The sequence below is a fragment of the Eulemur rufifrons genome, chromosome 15 (assembly GCF_041146395.1).
Source record: "Eulemur rufifrons isolate Redbay chromosome 15, OSU_ERuf_1, whole genome shotgun sequence".
NCBI lineage: Eukaryota > Metazoa > Chordata > Mammalia > Primates > Lemuridae > Eulemur > Eulemur rufifrons.
The window spans coordinates 55,837,072-55,856,423 of NC_090997.1; the positions used below are offsets into that span (position 1 = coordinate 55,837,072).

The 19,352-nt window shown below is 33.8% G+C and overlaps 1 protein-coding gene across 2 annotated transcripts in view; it reads right to left on the minus strand.

The window, feature by feature from the left end:
- ASCC3 (activating signal cointegrator 1 complex subunit 3) overlaps positions 1 to 19,352 on the minus strand; it is a 315,263-nt gene that overhangs the window by 152,092 nt on the left and 143,819 nt on the right. For both annotated transcript variants that reach the window (XM_069488077.1, XM_069488076.1), the window contains one exon: positions 11,526 to 11,660. In XM_069488077.1, the coding sequence (XP_069344178.1) occupies positions 11,526 to 11,660 (135 nt within the window). The remainder of the gene's footprint in view (positions 1 to 11,525; positions 11,661 to 19,352) is intronic.

The following is a 19,352-nucleotide window of genomic DNA, read 5'->3' on the forward strand; positions in this document are numbered from 1 at the left end:
CTGTTCCCACAGAATATTAAGATACCACTTCACCTTGAAAAGAATATGTCTGCTTTTCAGGGTACTATTCCACGTTTTCTAGATACCATCCATTTTCCTTTTGCATATAAATTAACTTCTCAAAATTGCTGTCTACACTTGAGTTTTCTATTTCTATACTTATCAGCCACCTTAACATAGTTTTGCACCCCACATGCTATTGAAAAAGCTTCTAAATAAGGTCACTAATATCTTCCATGTTGCTAAATACAGTAAATACTTTACAGCACTCACATTATTTGACCACTCACAGCTGTACTAAATATAGGCGATCTCTTCCTTCTTGAAACACTCTTTTTCTTGGCCTCTACAACGTTATACTCTCTTGGGTTTACTCTAATGTCTTAAAGCTCCCTTGTTGGCTCATCCTCTTCTATTTAATCATTAGATATTAAGAGTTCCTCAAGACTTGGTCCTAGGCTATTTTACCATTCATATATACTCCCATGGTTTCCCATTTCCAAATCAGACTCATATATCCGGCCAGATGCTTACTCAACATCTTTAAGTGTTAGAAGCATCTCAAAATCAGCATGTCCAAATGAAAATCATGACCTACATGCTTCCCTCTGAACTTATTCTTCTCTACTACTTTTTTCAAATATGACTTTAATATGTACTTAGCAATGCAAGCCAGTCAACTTTTAGAAGCCAGAAACTTCAATATCTCCCTTCCCTAATCTTCAATATATCATTAGCCACCAAATCCTAGCAATTCTATTTCCCCAATGAATTCGCATCTCTACCTAGTCCTTCCATCCCCACTTGCCCTGCCCATGTATACAGCGATCTTTTTATAAACACAATACTGACCATGTCACTCCCTTCCTCAAACTCCTCTTATTATTGCTCATTGCTTTGAAGATAAAATACTAAATCTTTAATGTGATATACATGGCCCTCATGATCTGGTCTTTGCTCACAACACTAGACTCATCTTACGCATCATAGCTGCCGTCTGCTGTTCCCTATCACTCTCTACATTTAGTCATTTTGACTTTTCCTCCATTTGCTTCAATGTGCCATTCTGAAGTCAGCCTTTTTAAAAATGCTTGTTTGCCCTTTTTTGCTTTGTCAATTTCTACTCTTCAAATCTCAGCTTAAATGTCACTTTGTTGGTGAACATACACCATCCTCTAACACCATCAGTCTAAATTAGATCTCCCAATTTTATTTTTTTCTTAACACTCTATCCCTCTTTATTATTTATTATAAATGCAATGAAAATCAATTATCTAATTAGTAATTAAATTATTTAATCTTTCTGTCCTTTCAGAACATAAGCTCCATAAGGGTAAATGGGTGGCTACTTTTTCTTCCTAAAATTATTTCCAACTTCCAATTAAAGAATATTAATCAGCACACAATATCTACTCTCACCTCCTTCTATGAGCCTTACAGTATTGCATGGACTGGAAGGTATAAACTATATTTCCCAGATCTCTTGTAGTCAGGATACTAGATTTAAAAAGTTCACTCTATTAATTAAAAGGACTCAAGCAAGATTTGGGTGATGGAAGTGAAGCGATAACCATTTTCCTGCTGTTGTCTTTTGCTGGCAAGCAAGATCTTGGAGACAGGAAGGTTGAAAGTTGTAACAGATATATTATACATTCAAAATTTGGTTTTCCAGTGTGTTCATGAAAGTTGGAAGGCATCTGTAGTAAGAGATGTGGTTTTCAACTGCTGATCACCATCATGTAGCCGTTTCTTAAAGAGTTCTAGTCCTGGTTCCAGACTTCTGATCCTACCAAATTCCTAATAAATACTTAATTTCTTGAACAAAATTCTTTTTTATTCAAAATGTACCCAAAAAGTAACATTCATAGGGTGTTAGGTAGGTGGGAGGGGAAAGGAGGGGAGTGGTAAAATCACACCTAACGGATGCAGTGTGTGCTGTCTGGGGGATAGGCACATTTGTAGCTCTGACTCAGGTGGTGCGAAGGCAATTTACATAACCAAATGTTTTGTACCCCTGTAATGCTCTGAAATAAAAAGAAAAAAATTCCTATTATGTTATTTTTAAAAAACGTTATGTTGATCTTGTTTGCAGTTTGAAACCACCTTAACTCTTCATGTATGCAGTCCTTTGTTCATGAGTCACAACAATAGTTTATGTTTACTTATGAAATAAATAAACAAATAAAATGTACCCAGAATAGTTTCTGTTTCTTTTATTAGATGCTGATACAACATGTGTCTGCCTCAAGCCACTACAAACAGGTTGGCAGCAGTTTGTCTTGATATCTATTGATCTACTACAGTGACTGGTAACTAACTAGCTTACATTCAGTAAATACTTGCTGAGTGACTATCACCAAAAAAAAAAAATCTGAGGTTCGTGTGTATACAATCAACTCACAATGAACCAAACTAAGCTAATCCCCATAACTAATTTCCACATGTCATTATTGCTGTGTTAATTATGAATTTTAACTTGGGAGAAAAGACATGTCACTTGCTCTCTTCCATGTTACATCCCTAAAAGGTGCTCTTGGTTTCCACATGGGCTGCTCTCATTATTATTAGAGCACAATTTTATAGAAACAAGTTAGCATTCCAGAGAGAGTACCCTGATTAGCAGATTAAATTAAAGCTTTGGAACAACAAAAAATAATACTGAATTGTAAAAGGCAATAAGAAGGTTGGTGGAAATATTAGTAAGAGCTACAACGGACTAGCTAATATCTACATCTTTATATGTCCACTTGTTAAAATTAGTAATTTCATCTAAAATTGCATTTTTAATTCATTTGACCATCTTTAAATGTAAAAATGAAAATTAAAAAAAAAATCACACTGTGAAATGTATTTTTGATCTTTAAAGCTCATCATTATAAATCTCAATACCCCTAGGGATTTAAACATTATTTAATCTGATGTATTTACGGTGCTTCCCCTACTCAAGTATTTTCAAATAAGAAAGAAACAATATTTCAATTAATATGCTTTTCTAAAATACCATGTTTCCTTAACAAGATGTGTAACTTTATTATAAGAAATTTATTGTATGCTTATAAAATACCTCTTAAGGCACATGAACAAAAATTGTCTCAATCAAAATCTAGTTATAAGTAATAACAAAAGAAAAAAAGATAAAATCCCAATCCTACTTACTATGTTCTTTAAAAAGAGTCTCACTTATTCTAAATGAGTCATATGACTACACTGAAATGAATGTCAGGGCCATGAGAATGTCCCCTGCTTGCGGGAAAGTGAATCCTACTTTATAGCCCTTGAATTCTGGCCATACAACTTGGCTCTCCAACTAACTTCAATAGCTTCTCATTGCATATAAAGTCTAAAAGCCCAGGCATGGAACTTAAGGTTTTTGATATTTTGGCCAAAACCTACATGCCTAACTCTCCAAGCACCTTACATTCCAGTGAAAAGAAAACATTCTTATTCTACAAATATATCCAGAGTTTTCCTTTGTTCATGTTCTCTTTCTTCTCTCCTTGGAATGCCCTTTACCCTTATTGCTGCCTATTGAAACATGAAACCACTGGCTTAAATTAATCTGCTTCTTTTTTACATTTCCATTAAACTATTTGTTCTTTTCTTATATAATTTACCAATTTTTGTGCTCTGCCATGTACTTGCTCTCTCTCTAAAAAAATACATGTACATTTTCTGAATCTTCTGTATATTAAAAGGCAGAGGCCTGGCCTAGTTCAATCACTTATAATTTATAGTGGCACTTGAGACATGTGATTAATTCAATTAAAACGGACATGTTAATTTAGAATTGAATGTCTTTTATACAATCTAAAATAATTATTCTTAAAAGGTATATAATCCATAATTGAATCGTTGTCTACTTTACTATGAAGTTCCCCTACTGTAAGAATATGTGTGGTATTTTTCCTTTCATTATAAATAATGTGTTGAAATAAAAATCTTGGGGTATACTAACTTTTTCTTCCAGTCTTTCCTTGAAAATTCCCAGGTTTAAGATTTGAAGGTTAAAGCTCGGAAAAAAAATTGACTTTTAATATATATTATCCAAATGTGTTTTTAAAAAGATTGAACTAATCAACACCACAGGAAATCTAGGACTGTGACAAACCTCAAATCATCTTCAGAATTGGCCATCATAATGTTTTGTTTTTGAGATTACATTGAGTTTAAGAATATATAGTCCCTTAATTTAGATAATTTTATCTAATGACTTTTTTCTTCCAATGTTTGTTTACCCACTTTATCTTCTCTTTTTGCTCATTTACTTAGTGGAAACTTCATGTATTAGTTATCAGATTTAACAAGTGGACATATAAAGATGTAGATATTAACTAGTCTGTTGTAACTGTTACTAATATTTTCCCCAACCTTATTAGCTTTCACAATTCAGTATTATTTTTTGTTGTTCTAAAGCTTTCATTTAATTTAATTAATTTATTTTTTATTTCAGAATATTACAGGGGTACAAATGTTCTCGTTACATGGATTGCTTTTGTTCTGCTTGAGTGAAAGTTTAAGTGTGTGCCCATCACCCAGAGAGTGAACACTGTACCTGTTAGGTATGATTTCACCCATCCCCTCCTCGCCCCTCCCTTCTGCATGACTTCCATTGAGTTTTACTTCCATCTGTACACATGAGTGCTGATCGGTTAGTTCCAATGTAACAGTGAATATAAGTGGTGTTTGTTTGTCCATTCTTGAGATACTTCACTTAGCAGGATAGTCCCGAGTTCCATCCAGATTATTGAAAAAGGTATTAATTCATTTTTTTATGGCTGAGTAGTACTCCATGGTGTGCATACACATTTTATCAACCCACTCACGAATTGATGGGCACTTGGGTTGATGTCAAATCTTTGCGATTATGAATTGTGCTGCAATAAACATTTGAGTACAGGTGTCTTTTTGATAGAAAGGCTTCTTTTCCTTTGGGTAAATACTCAGTGGTGGCATTGCTGGATTAAATGGTAGGTCTACTTTTTGTTCCTTGAAGAATCTCCATACTATTTTCCATAGAGGTTGTACTAATTGTAGTCCCACCAACAGTATGTAAGTGGTCTTTTCTCTGCATCCATGCCAGCATCTATTGTTTTTGGACTTTTTACTAAAAGCCATTCTAACTGGGGGTAAGGTGATATCTTACTGTGGTTTTAATTTGCATTTCCCTGATGACTAGTGACTTGGAGCATTTTTTCAAATGTTTATTGGCCATTTGTGTATCTTCTTTTGAAAAGCTTCTGTTCATGTCTTTTAATTGGGCTTTTTTCTGTTTTCTTGCTGATTTGTTTGAGTTCTTTGTAGATTCTGGATATTGGCTCTTTATCAGATGTATAGTTTGCAAATATTTTCTCCCATTCTGTAAGTTTATTTGCTCTGTTATTTCCTTAGCTGTGCAGAGGTTTTTAGTTTAATCAAATCCCATTTATTAATTTTTGTTGTTGCTGTGATTGCCATTGGGGTCTTGTTCATAAATTTTTTGACTACACCAATATCTAGAGGAGTGTTCCAACATTTTCTTCTAGTATTCTTATGGTTTCATGCCTTACATTTAAGTTTTTATCCATCTTGAATTAGTTTTTGTGAGTGGTGAAAGATAGGGATCCTGTTTCATTCTTCTGCATGTGGCTGTACAGTTGTCCCAGCACCATTTATTGAACGGGGCTTCTTTTTCCCAGTGTGTGGTGTTGTCTGCTTTGTCAAAGATCAGTTGGCTGTAGGTAGATGGTCTATATCTGGGTTCTCTGTTCTGTTCCATCGGTCTAGGTCTCTATTTTTGTGCCAGTACCACGCTGTTTTGGTTAATCCAGCCTTGTAGTATATCTTAAAGTCTGATAAAGTGATGCCTCCAGATTTGTTCCTTTTGCTTAAGGCTGCTTTGGCTATTTGGGCTCTTTTCTGGTTCCAAACAAAGCACAGAATTATTTTTTCTAGTTCTGTGAAAAATGATGTTCATATTTTGATGGGGATTGCACTGAATCTGTAAATCACTTTGGGTAGTATGGACACTTTAACAATTTGATTCTGCTGATCCATCAGCATGTTATGTTTTTACGTGAGCACTAGAATCCAGGACTAGAATGTTTAAATAAAGCCTGTTAAAAATTTTTGTCCCATAGCAGCACAATTCACAACTGCAAAGACATAGAAACAACCCAAGTGCCCATCAATACATGAGTGGATTAATAAAATGTGGTATATGTATACCATGGAGTTCTACTAAGCCACAAAAAACAATGGTGATATAGCACCTCTTGTATTATCCTGGATAGAGCCAGAACCCATTCTACTAAGTGAAGTATCCCAAGAATGGAAAAACAAGCACCACATGTACTCACCATCAAATTGGTTTTAACTGATCAACACTGAAGTGCACATACAGTAATAACATTCATAGGGTGTTGGATAGATGGGAGAGGGGAGGAGAGGATGGGTATATTCACATCTAATGAGTGCAGTGCCCACCATCTGGGAGATCGACATGCTTGAAGCTCTGACTCGGATGGGGCCAGGGCAATATCTGTAACCTACACATTTGTACCCCTATAACATGCTGAAATTAAAAAAAAAAAAAAATTTGTCCCTAAAAGAAAATTGATTTGACTGAGATCTTGGTGAACTAGAATCTTAAGATTCTAACTGAGGCCGGGCGTGGTGGCTCACGCCTGTAATCCTAGCACTCTGGGAGGCCGAGGCGGGTGGATCGCTCGAGGTCAGGAGTTCGAGACCAGCCTGAGCAAAAGCGAGACCCCGTCTCTACTAAAAATAGAAATTATATGGACAACTAAAATATATATACACAAAAAATTAGCCGGGCATGGTGGCGCATGCCTGTAGTCCCAGCTACTCGGGAGGCTGAGGCAGTAGGATCGCTTAAGCCCAGGAGTTTGAGGTTGCTGTGAGCTAGGCTGAAGCCACGGCACTCACTCTAGCCCGGGCAACAGAGTGAGACTCTGTCTCAAAAAAAAAAAAAAAAAAAAAAAAAAAGATTCTAACTGAAATAATCATTTAACTTAAAATTAAAAACATCATTAAAAACAATGGCTTAATAATCAAAATATCTGCATCCCTAATGGTAACTTACTTCTATAAATACAAGCTGCTATTATTCCTTGAGGTATACTCTATTTTTCAGAAAACAATGGTTTCTTAAAACAGTATCTTTATGGGGAAGAATAAAAAAGTAACAGTATGCTGGGTAAATCAGGAAAATTTTATCCATATTTTTTGTTATCCTTTTATCATTTTTAAATTTAGTTATTAGAATATCTCTTCTAAAAATAGATTTCTATGATCTGATAGGTAAAGTCTAATCATTTTTCAGTTTTCAAAATAATTTCATACATCAATTTGTTTCTCATAGTAAATCTCTAGAATAGATATTTAGTCCATTATTACTTCATTTGATAGAAGAGAAAGTAAGTTTCAGAAATGTTTATTAATAGATGTCTAAGGCTACAAGGTTTCTAGAGGTGAAGTCACAACCAGAGCTTTTTGATACCATGCTCTCTTGCTTTGGGCATCATTTGTAATTCCAGAGACATCCCCTTGCCCAGGGGGGAAATCAACTCCAAGCTCCATCTCTATAGCGTAAGCTAGTCTTGGGACATTTCATTTTCCTTTCCCTACCTTCTTGTTTCAGTGGACAATTTGGAAATATAGGTGGTTTTTCATTTGAGGGTGACTTTGACATTAAAGATGAGAAGAGTATGAGATGTCCTGAGGTGTAATTGTTACTTTACTGGAGAGAAAAGACTCCTTTTGAGTTCTGGCTAAGGCATAGAAATAGCTTTACTACATTCTCTCTCTCTCTCTCACTCTCTTTCTCACATACACACACACAGACAAAAACAGGACTTTCTTTTTTTTTTTTTTTTTTTTGAGACAGAGTCTCACTCTGTTGCCCAGGCTAGAGTGAGTGCCGTGGCGTCAGCCTAGCTCACAGCAACCTCAAACTCCTGAGCTAAAGCGATCCTCCTGTCTCAGCCTCCCGAGTAGCTGGGACTACAGGCATGCACCACCATGCCCGGCTAACTTTTTCTATATATGTATTTTTAGCTGTCCATATAATTTCTTTCTATTTTTAGTAGAGATGAGATCTCGCTCTTGCTCAGGCTGGTCTCGAACTCCTGAGCTCAAACGATCCGCCCACCTCGGCCTCCCAGAGTGCTAGGATTACAGGCGTGAGCCACTGCGCCCGGCCAAAAACAGGACTTTCTTAATGGAGTTTTACTACTTATACAAATAAATAAAGTTACATTGTATTGAATAATACTGTAAAGAAGAGCTTCTAAAAATCTTATTTAGTAAGTCAGGAACTAAGATCATTCCATTACATGCTTAGGGGTAAATTATGACCGTGGCACGGTAGGGATTTAGCTGTATAACAGGAGTCATGAGGCTAAATGTCCATGTCCTACCATAATAAACTTACCTTCTAATTTAATTTTAATGTTTTGAGTACTTAATTTCCCATTTTTCAAAAATACGGAAAGAAATGTCTCCTGCCATCATGGTAATAGCTTCCTTGGAATTGCTAGAATGTTAATACCATTCAAATTCAAAAAGCACTTTAAAAAATAAGAAGATATAGTACTAGCACTAGAAGAATAATCTTAAATTCTGGCGCTTTGACAACATATTCTGAAAGATTGCCTTATCTTTTGTTATAATATGTACCGTAGAGGGACTCACATTCTAAAATATCTTTTAGGAGAAGTGAGGGGTATAGTTAGGTTCAAGATCACACCCACTAGGATGGCTGTAAATAAAAAAAAGAAACACAAGTGTTGGCAAGGGTGTGGAGAAATTAGAACCCTCATACTTTGTTCATGAGACTGTAAAAAGGAGTATAATACTAATCCATACTACAACATGTATAAACCTTGAAAGCACTGTGCCAAGTAAAAGAAACCAGTCACAAAAGACCATATATTATATGCTCACATTTATATGAAATGTCCAGAATAGGCAAATCCATACAGACAGAAAGTAGATTAGTGATTTCCAGGGGCTGGGGGTTGGGAAGAATGGAGATCAGCTGCTTAATGGTCATGGAGTTTTTCTGAGGGGTGATGAAATGTTCTGGAATTATGTAGTGGTGATGGTCGCATAATAGTGGTAGTGTATCAACAGCCACTGACCTGTAGATTTTCAAACGATTAAATTGGTAAATCTTGTGTTATGTAAAAAAAAAAAAAAAAAAAAAAAAGTTTTTTCATTTTATTAAAAAAATAAAAGGCTCAAAAAAGTCCCAGATTGGATTTGATCCATTTGCTTTTGAACAAGTAGATCACAGTGTAGTGAAAAGGGTAGATTTTGGAGTGAGAATGGTTGAAATAGGAGCTCTACGACTTATTATACAGGAGTCTCTGGGAAAATTATTTACTATCTTAGTTTCAGTTTCCTTATCTGTAAAATGGGGATAAGAATCTTTATAAAACAAAATAGTGGCACAGATCAAATGAGAAAATTAAAGTGAAAACATCTATTATAATGCCTGTCTCAGAGAAATAAAAGTGAAGAAAAGTAATTTGGGAGTGCCTACTATCAGACAAATACAATATGAAAGGCTGGGAGTATAATGGTGAATAGGACAATGTTCCTTGAAAACATGTACTTAATAAATGTGTGCGCAATTCATTCTTGTTAAAAAAAACTCCAAAAATAGTTGGATCAGGATAAAAATCAAGTATAATAAAAATAAAAAAAGGCCTAATAATAATGATGACTAGGGATTTTCCAGTCTACTCAGCCGTATTAAAATTTTCCATTTCTCCATGTTATTTCTTTTTTAGCATAGTGATCTGTCAATTTGTGTTTGGTGACGTTGCCCTAAATAGACACCATTTGAAAATGCCTCTCTCTATATTATTTCTATATGTTTATCATATTTCATGCTATATTTGAATTATTAATATATGCCATATCAAGGAATAATAGTACAAACCGACATAATAGGTTGTTGTAAGAACTGAATGAGTTATATAAAGCAATAAAAACAATGCCCAACACTAGTAAATAATAAATGTTAAACATTATTATAACAACTAAATAATAAATTTGTATTATATAAAATAGCAACAGTTCTCAGAAGTGAGAGGTTGAAGTAACCAGAAATCCACAAGGTGGCTCTCAAGGCTTGGCTTTTAAATACAATAGAGTTGTTTTACATTTCCAAAGAAATAAAACAAGACTTATAAATACCAACCTGACTTTTCAAAGACTCTCATAAATTCATGATTAATAAATAAATCGAAGAACAAAAAGCTGTATAAGTGTTATGTAATAAAAAATTTTATAAAGTGAAAAAAAATAAAATGAATTTTGTAGTTTTAAATTGAAAGAGAATCTGATGCTCGAAAACACTGGCATCAGCTTACCACAGTCAGAACTTAAAATATCAATATAAAATTGTGAAATTTATAGGGCTATCCTGACAGTTAAATACATTTCACTAGGATAATAAACGTGAAAGTCCATAGCCCAGGGTCCAGCAGCTAGCAGCTGTTCAATAAAACAATCAGTTAGACAATTGAACGTAAGTTAAATCTGATGATAAAAATGTTGAGGTTACTATCATTATATGCCACTAATTTTTTTCTTTCAAAATTTATTTTCATAGCTTTAAATCAGGGGTCAGCATTACCTGTTCTGTAAAGCGACAGAGAGTAACTTACAGTCCCTGTCACTACTCAGTTCTTCCCCTGTACGCAGCCATACAAAATAAAGAAATGGGTTTGGCTGTGTTCTAAAAAAAAAAAAAAAACTTTCATTATAAAACAGGTGGCTACCCTTTGGCCCTCAGGCCATAGTTTTGCCCAATCTTAATCTAAATCATTATCTGATATAATTAACTAGAACCCAACATAAAACCTAAGATACTACCGATATTCCAATTACCTAGAGCAGTGCTTCTTAAACTGTAATGTGCATGATAAAATCACCTGGGGATCTAGTTGAACTGTGGACTCTGATTTGGTAAGTCTGGGGTGGGGCCTGAAGTTCTACTTTTCTAAAAAAGATGCAGGTGATTCCAGGACCTTTTGGTCCTTTGAGCATATAGATACATTGAGTAATAAGGCAGTTGTTTTTAAACTTTTTGGTCTCAGGATTCCTTTACATTCTTAAAAAGAGCTTTTTGTTTATTTAAGTTTATCTGTCCATATTAAGCTTAGGAATTAAAACTGAGAAATTTAAAAAATATTAATTCTTTAAAAGAACAATAAAGAACCCATTAGATGTTAACATATTATATGAAATTTAACTGCATTTTATATTTTAACTATATTTTAAAGAGCAAGACTAAGCACTTCAATTATAACCATATGGAAAGAAATGATAAGTGAATACATCATGAAGTGGAACCTTTTAAAAGATCATTAAGTAAAGAAAAACGTCAAGATTATAACATGATAAAGCTAAAATTAACCTCTTGAGACTGTGAATCTTTCATATATAAAATATCTGGTATATATGGCACATTATGTGCTTTAGTTCTTGTCTTCTTGCTGTCATTTGTTCCCTACCTGTTTTTCTGCATGTCCATATTCAGGTCCTTGGGTAGGTAAAAAGCAGGAAATTTGGCCACAATTTTTTGCTCTTTCTATTAGAGACAAAGCTGTTCTTACAGTGGCATTTCGAGCATGTACAAACACCATCACCTGAAATAAAAGAAAGCAGTTTATTTAATATTCCAATTCATTAAATTATAGCTTAATACTAGCTTGGAAATCATCCCATATAAACAACTAGTAAATTTTTAAAACAAAATCCCCAATTTATGAATTCTCCAACATCTCCTTATTTTAGAATAAAGCACATATAGGAAAAAGGAAAGTTAAAAAAATTAATAACATGACTTTATTTATTACTAGCTTATAAACTGGGAGAAATTAGAACTGAAATTAATAGATTCTATAAAACTTGGAGTTTAATTTGTGTTTCTCTTTTGAAGGCATGATTCATTATCACAATCATTTATTATAAAGACAGAGTATAAAAATGTACAGGAACCTTATTTCTCCTTGGAAGGTTATTACATTCAATGAAACTTGCAGTATCATAAAGATATTTAAAGAAATTGAAAGCAATGAAGAACACTCTTCTTTGGACAAAAACATGTCTAAAAAGCGTCACTTAAAGAGTTTAGGGGACTGCTGAAGATGAAAATGCTTCTACAGAAATACTTAGAATCTTTTGTTGTGATGGATCTTCCTGTGGAATTATTCATGAAGTGACTGCAGAAATCTGAATTAGGGAGAAAGCATGCGTCTGGATGCTTTGTTAAGGAGAAGTGAGGGGCAAATGCACTTTTGGGAACAGTCATCAGGCAGAGTGTGAACAGAACTGAAGTAAATAAAATAAGGGAGTGACCACGAGCAGTTTGGTGCTACTTGCAGGCTACACATTAAGGATATTCAAACAATTGATTCTAGTCAGGGAATTGATGGGTTCACGTGAGCTGACCCAAGTAAAAGAGAAGATCATTCTGAGGACTAACAAAAGTGAAAAAGGGAATGAAGCCTGGGACGTGACCAGAAAGAAGACAGGGTGACACAGAGGTGTCTATACCACTATGCTGGTATAGATATACAGAGATATGTATATATTTAACCCATAGTAATGGTATGTCTATAAACTTGTCAAAGAAAATGTTTCACATATGGGATGCTGATTAAAATTCACAGTAGACTAAAACCTCAGACAACAATCATTCAAGAAACTGGAGTGCTTAAATAACTAAAATTCTTCTAGAGTACATTCAAAAAGGACAGCAGATAATTGGGGGAAGATGAGAAGTTCCTCAAAGAAAAAAACTTCCAAAGAAGTTTGGGTTGGGGGGGAAGCACTGCAAATAAGTAATCTGGAGAATTTAATATAACTTAATCATAGTCACCAGGGCATAAAGCTTGAGATTTCATACTTAATTAAAGCTCTAACTTTACTTGCTGCTCCCAATGTGTTTTAAAAAGAAATATAATCATAACAATATTTTTAAAAAGTACACTAATAGAATTTATTCCAGAAAATCTTACAGGTACTGGGAAATTTCTTGTTTTCCTTATTTTTCAACTAAAGAAAACAAATCTGATTTTGATAGGCTTTCTAGCTTTCCCAGGGAAGTATCTTTACCTCATAGGATGTCAAGAGACTACCATTTGGGCTCAAATTGTGATATTTTCATAATTACTGACATAACCTATTTAATACTAAGTAAGATAGGAAATCTATTAACCATAATGTCCTGTGGGAGCTTCACCAGTTCAGAATCTGTCAAATTCTACTGTCCTGTCCCTTGCAAAAGTGGGAACATTTCAATTGTGAATTTCTTTTTAAAGGGCAAGGCAGATTTTTTCTCTTATATAAAAATAAATTTTAATCACCCACAAAACCTCATTAGTCCAACACTAAATTTTAAGAAAATCTGAATTAAAATGAAGTTACTTATTATTTTGTTAACATATTTATTCATTCATATGTTTCTGAGCGTGAAGTCACTACCAAGCCCTGAGGCAACTGCCATGAAAAAGAGAGAAAATCCTTACCCTCATGGAACTGAGAATCTAGCATGATGGATTAAATAAGCACAAAATCTTTTTTACTTAATAAATATTTACTGGCCATGTATGTGTAAAATACTGTTAAAAGAAGAGATATGAAAATAGACATGTTCCCTCCCATGGAAAACCTATAAAATTTGAGGAAGATAAAACTGCCCACATAATTTAGGCATCTGAACCAATGAGAGGATGGAGTGAACGACATGGGAACTCTAAACATGGAGCTAGTGGATTTCTTTCATTCATCCATCTCAAGATATTTATGCAGTACCTACCATGTGCCACCATACACTAAGCACCAAGGATGCAATGATAACTATGTTTCAAGGCTTCAAATTGATAAGCTACAGTTATGGGGAGAAAGAATCACTATGATAATCAGGTCTATCTGGCTGTAGGAGCAGGGTGCAGGCTGCCTAGAGGGGGCTACAGTAGCATTTGGAATATTTAATTTAGATATTTTTAGTTTGAAGAAGTATATTCTCTTCCAAGGTTTCTTACAGTGAGACTCAGACCCAGGAACTACTTCATCAGAATCATTACTGGTGCTTGTTAAAATAGGTTTCTAGGCTCTCCCCTAAAACTAGCTGAGTAAGAATATCAAAGGGTGGGGTCTAGCAATTGAATTACTAACTACTACTCTAATGAATACCTCACTATTATGTGAAATTAGTTAATAATTACCACCAACTTAATTTTCCTCTCCCAAGTTGAAAGATTAAAAGGTAAAATAAATAAAACAAACCACTACAAAGCTATTAATAAAAACCTCCTAATAACCTCTCTCTACCTATACATATCAATATCAGGAAATTTTAAGGTATTTTATATACTCAATATAGGCTCAAGATCATTTTCCAGATGGGCTAGGCGGGGGTTTTATAATGCAACCAGATTTCTATTCTCCATAATTCAAATGCCACATTATGTAAATCCTGTTGAAACAACAGATATGGAGAACATAAGGAACAATAAAATATGACCTAAATCTTCATTAATTATTTCAGTCTGACTTGTCAACTTTTCATTTTGCAAATTATTTTCTACTGCAGCCAAGAGAAATATTAGTTACAACTTAAAGTAGCAATTTCTTTTTATTAAAGGATCCATCATGTCTTGTTCAGTAAAATAAACTCTTTTTCTTATTAAGAATTTTCTATCTAGAGGCTCCAACAGAAGTCATTACAAGGTTTTGGGTCTCTATAAACATACTTGATTTTATGGTTTGTTAATTTGGTTAATTAATTTAAATAGACTCATGAAAATTATAACTAATAGAGAAGACAGTATTGTTTCATTTGGCAGACATTAACTCCAAATTAATCTTAGAAATACTTTTGGTAACTGAACAGCAATTAAATTGGCATATGTCATTAAAATAAGATTAGAATAGTAAGATTCAAGTTCATAATGATGGTGAATTTAAACGGTTTTATAAAACTACTTATGCTTTTATGTGAGGTTTGTTAGGTTATACATTTAAAAAATATTTCATATACTTGTTTTTAGTTTCAAAAGCTATTTAGTTTTAATACATGATAGAACCAGTCCTGTACTAGGAAAAAAACTGTAAATTTGAGTTCTGGTCCTGTTCTTTGACTTGTCAAAGAAAGTGTTCTTCACATGAGATGCTGATTCAAATTAATGAAAGAGTAAAAGCTCAGATAATAATCATTTAAAAAACTGGAATGCTCAAGCAACTGATATTTCAGGGTGTATTCAAAGGAATGAACGTATTATTTGAAAAAGACCAAAAATTATACTTTGGAATACTGTTAATAGCAGTGTGATTTAGAATAAATTATTCAATCTTTTCAATTCTTATTTCTACCAGAACACAGATAAAGAGTTACTGTATGTCACAGAATTACTGTAAGGATCAAAGGACATAATGTAAGTGAAAACACTGCATTTAGTAATGTCTCTCAAATTTTAGAAAGCTTCAAAAGCCTAGCAGGCTTGTTAAAAACACTGATTGTTGCTACTTCCCCTGACCCCCTTTCTGATTAAGTAGGCCTGGCACAAGCTAAGAAATTGCATTTCTAACAAGTTCCAAGGAGATGCTAATATTCCTGGTCCAGGAACTTCAAGAATCTCTGTCATAGGAATGATGTTTCGTATTATATGACATGTATGGTATTGCCTCTTTCAAGGGTTAAAGAATGAATGAGGTTTAGGGTGGCGAAGTTCACGTCCTGGTGGTTTGTGTTTTCATTCTAACCACCACAGCCATTTATTTGTCTTGCTCCCAAGTCTTCCTAACTTTTGTAGGGGTGAGGGGAAATGAGGGGAAACTTGCCTTTCCCCCCAAAAGTTCACTTGATCTCAAATGGCCTTTAATTAAAAATACTTTTCATACCAAGGAGTCATATTTTGGAGTAAAATTTCCTGAGCTCCTTCACTTTCTTAACCCAGGTTCTTAAAGAGAATTAAGTCCTTGTGATCTAAATAAATAGTGATTCTAAAAGTGTGTGGTACCACCAGCAGCAGCATCAGTGCCCTGTAGGAATTTGTAGAACTACAAATTCTCAGCCCCAACCCACACCTAAGTCACAAATTCTGTGGGGCCTACCAATCTGCTTTAACAAGCCCTCTAGGTGATTCTGAATCATGTTAAAATTTGAAAGTCCTGCATCAAGGCATCCATTGTGAGTAAAAAATTACTTAATTAATTATCTATCTATTTATCTACCTTAGCTTCTCCTCTAGGCATTTAGAATGGTTCTGGTAAGTACCATCTATCTTCAGGAGAACTTAAACAGTCAAATCATTTTCTGTGTTACATGGTTTGAAGGGGGAATGCCACTACAGATATATTTCAGATATACTTATTTATATAACATGAGAGCACGTAGGCACAGAATGGTTTTTGTTACTGTGATTATATTATCACATCTGTGTTATTAGGCAGATGCAATTTTAAAAGGTTTCATTCTGCATGCTGTAGATCCAAGAATCATCTGTAGAGGGACATCGTAGTCACTACAGAGTTCTCGTTTTAGGTCACAGTGCTGGCCAGCTGAAGATACTTAGGTCATCTGACCACATCTTTGCTTTTCTGATACTTCCCCTATCAAAGAACTTTCCATATTTAGTCATTTGGCTTCTTAGTATTGAGCAAGGAGGCTGGCACACAGCAAATATTCAATGTGTTTTAAGTAAATATAACACACTAAGCCCAATCAAACATTAGCTTACCACAGCTAATAATGGCAATATCTGCCATTTGAAAAAAAAATTCTATTTTTGTCTTCTATGTAGAATAACAACATAGGGTTGTGAGAAATGAGACAATATAAACAAAGCATTTATTTAATACAACCGTGTATGGCACATAGTAAGTGATCAATAAATATGAGCAGTTGTTTATTAGAGTACAATTCTGCTCCTTTTAAAATTCAATATATTGTATTAATTTCTGACAAGGTAATATATTTACACAGTTCAAAAATCAGAAACTACAAAAGTGTACACAGTGAAAAGAATACCACCCTGCCCTCTACCTTAATAATTGGTTACCCGTAGTAACCACTATGTTTCTGATATATCCTTTGATAGTTTATGCACATATATGAGCAACTAGGAATTCATAATTTTAATACCTCTTTCATCATATGGTACCATATTATACATATTGCTCTATTCTTTCCTTTTTTCAATGAAACATACTATCTTGAAGATTTTTTCACATCAGTACAGTTTCCTCATTTGTTTTCTTATAGTTACACAGAATAGAAATATAATAATTTATTTAACCAGTACTTGTTGGATGAACACGTATATTGTTTCCAATCTTTAGTTATTAAAAGCAATGTTATAATAAATAACTCTGTACACCAATCATTTCACGTTTGTGAATGTATCTGTTGGATAAATTCATAAAAGTGGAATAATTGGGTCAAAGTATATATGACTATTCATTGAACTATGTCCTTATCCTGCATATTATCCATTCTATTATTGGGCATTATTTTTTTCTTATATATTTGTTGGTGCTCTTTGTATATGAAAGATAGTATGCTTTTCTGTGTTAAAAATATTTTGTCCTAGTCTATGATTTATCTTTTTACTTTGTTTATAGTCTTTTATTCAGTATCGAAACAGTTAATTTTTTCTCTATGGCTTCTAGGAAATTCAGAGACAAAGAAGGGAAAATAGTCACAAACATATGAAAGGATGCTGAAAGGATGCTTAACTTCATCAGAACTACATGGCTCTGAAACTCCAGTGGTAGTTGTAAACAGAGATGGATCCTGTGCCTGCACTCGCTCCCACCATACCTGCTCTCACACATACACATGCCGATGTCCATAATATACTCCTAAGTGAAAAAATATCAAGTTTGAAGAACAATTTCCATAGTATTATCTTGAGTGTATTATTATATTTTATTTTGAAAATTTTTACATTTATTTTTTATTTGTATATATTCATGGGGTACAAATGCAATTCTGCTACGTGCCTATCTTGCATGTGGTTGTCAGGGCTTTCAATGCATCCATCACTGGAGCAACACACATCATATCCACTAAGCAACCTCCCATCATCTGCCCCCTGTATCCCACTGAGTGCATTGCCCATCTGTTATTATAAAGTGTCTGTGTGTGAATATACATGTTTGAAAACAGATACTGGGTAAACATCCACCAAATTAGTTATCTAACAAAATGAAAACAGGATTTGGTGGGGGGTCAGCAGACAGCATAAAAAGATAACCTTCCCTTTGTATATCTTGTATGGTTTTCTTATCAATTGAAACAAATCTTTACTAGTTTTATAATTAAGTATATAAGTTATATTGAACAAGAGAAATAATAGATAACAATGAGGTTATAATAATATATTTATAATGTACTATTAAGATAGTATATTCACTATGATTATTTTATTGCTAAGGTATTTATGGCATCAAGTATAAAGAACACATATTTAACAATGCTCTTAAAAGGTTGATGGTGGGACTGGTGGTCTAAGTGGCAAATTTAACTTGTTTTCGTTTACGTGGAAATGCCTTAAGAGGAAAAGAGAGAGAAGATCTAGCAGAAGAAAATAAATAGCATTTCAAGGCAAAGTATACCAATATTCAAAGTTACAGAGAAGAGGACAAATCCTTATCATGGTCAATACAGACTTTTTGCAGAAATAAACATGTGGACAAAAGACTAGTAACATCTGGAAAGACAAAACACAATCTCATGATAAAATATATACTAAAGTAAAGAAAATCACTCAAGGCTCAGAAAAATCTGATACCAATAAAAGAAATACTTGAAAAACTATTCTTATGTTAGAGAAAGATTTTAAACTTAATAGAGAGAAGGCCATCCCAGGGAAAAATATTGATTTTTATAAAGGAATATGTATCACATGGTAAAAAAGAAAACATGGTTTGAGAAAGTATAAAAGAAAAAAGCACACAAAACATAGGAAAACCTAAAGACAACTTTGGAATTATAAACTGAAAGGACAACGGACAGAATAATTTTAAAAGGCCAGGGTTTAAGAAAAAAAAGAAGCTCTTCATTCTTTTATAAAGAGTAAAGATGAACAAGAAAGGACTTAGGTCCCTAAGTAAGACTTATATGAATATTTGAGATAGATCTTATAAAAGGAACTTTGATTTAAACATTTTAAAATATAGTTTTGTAGCCACTGAATTGCCTCAAAATTCTATCTATATATATTCATAAAAAAGCAAAAAAAAAAAAAGAAAAAGAAAAAGAAAGAAAAGTTTTCCCTATTGCTTCCAGATACTTTCTCTTTTTGAACATCCAAAAGATTCACAGGCCCCTC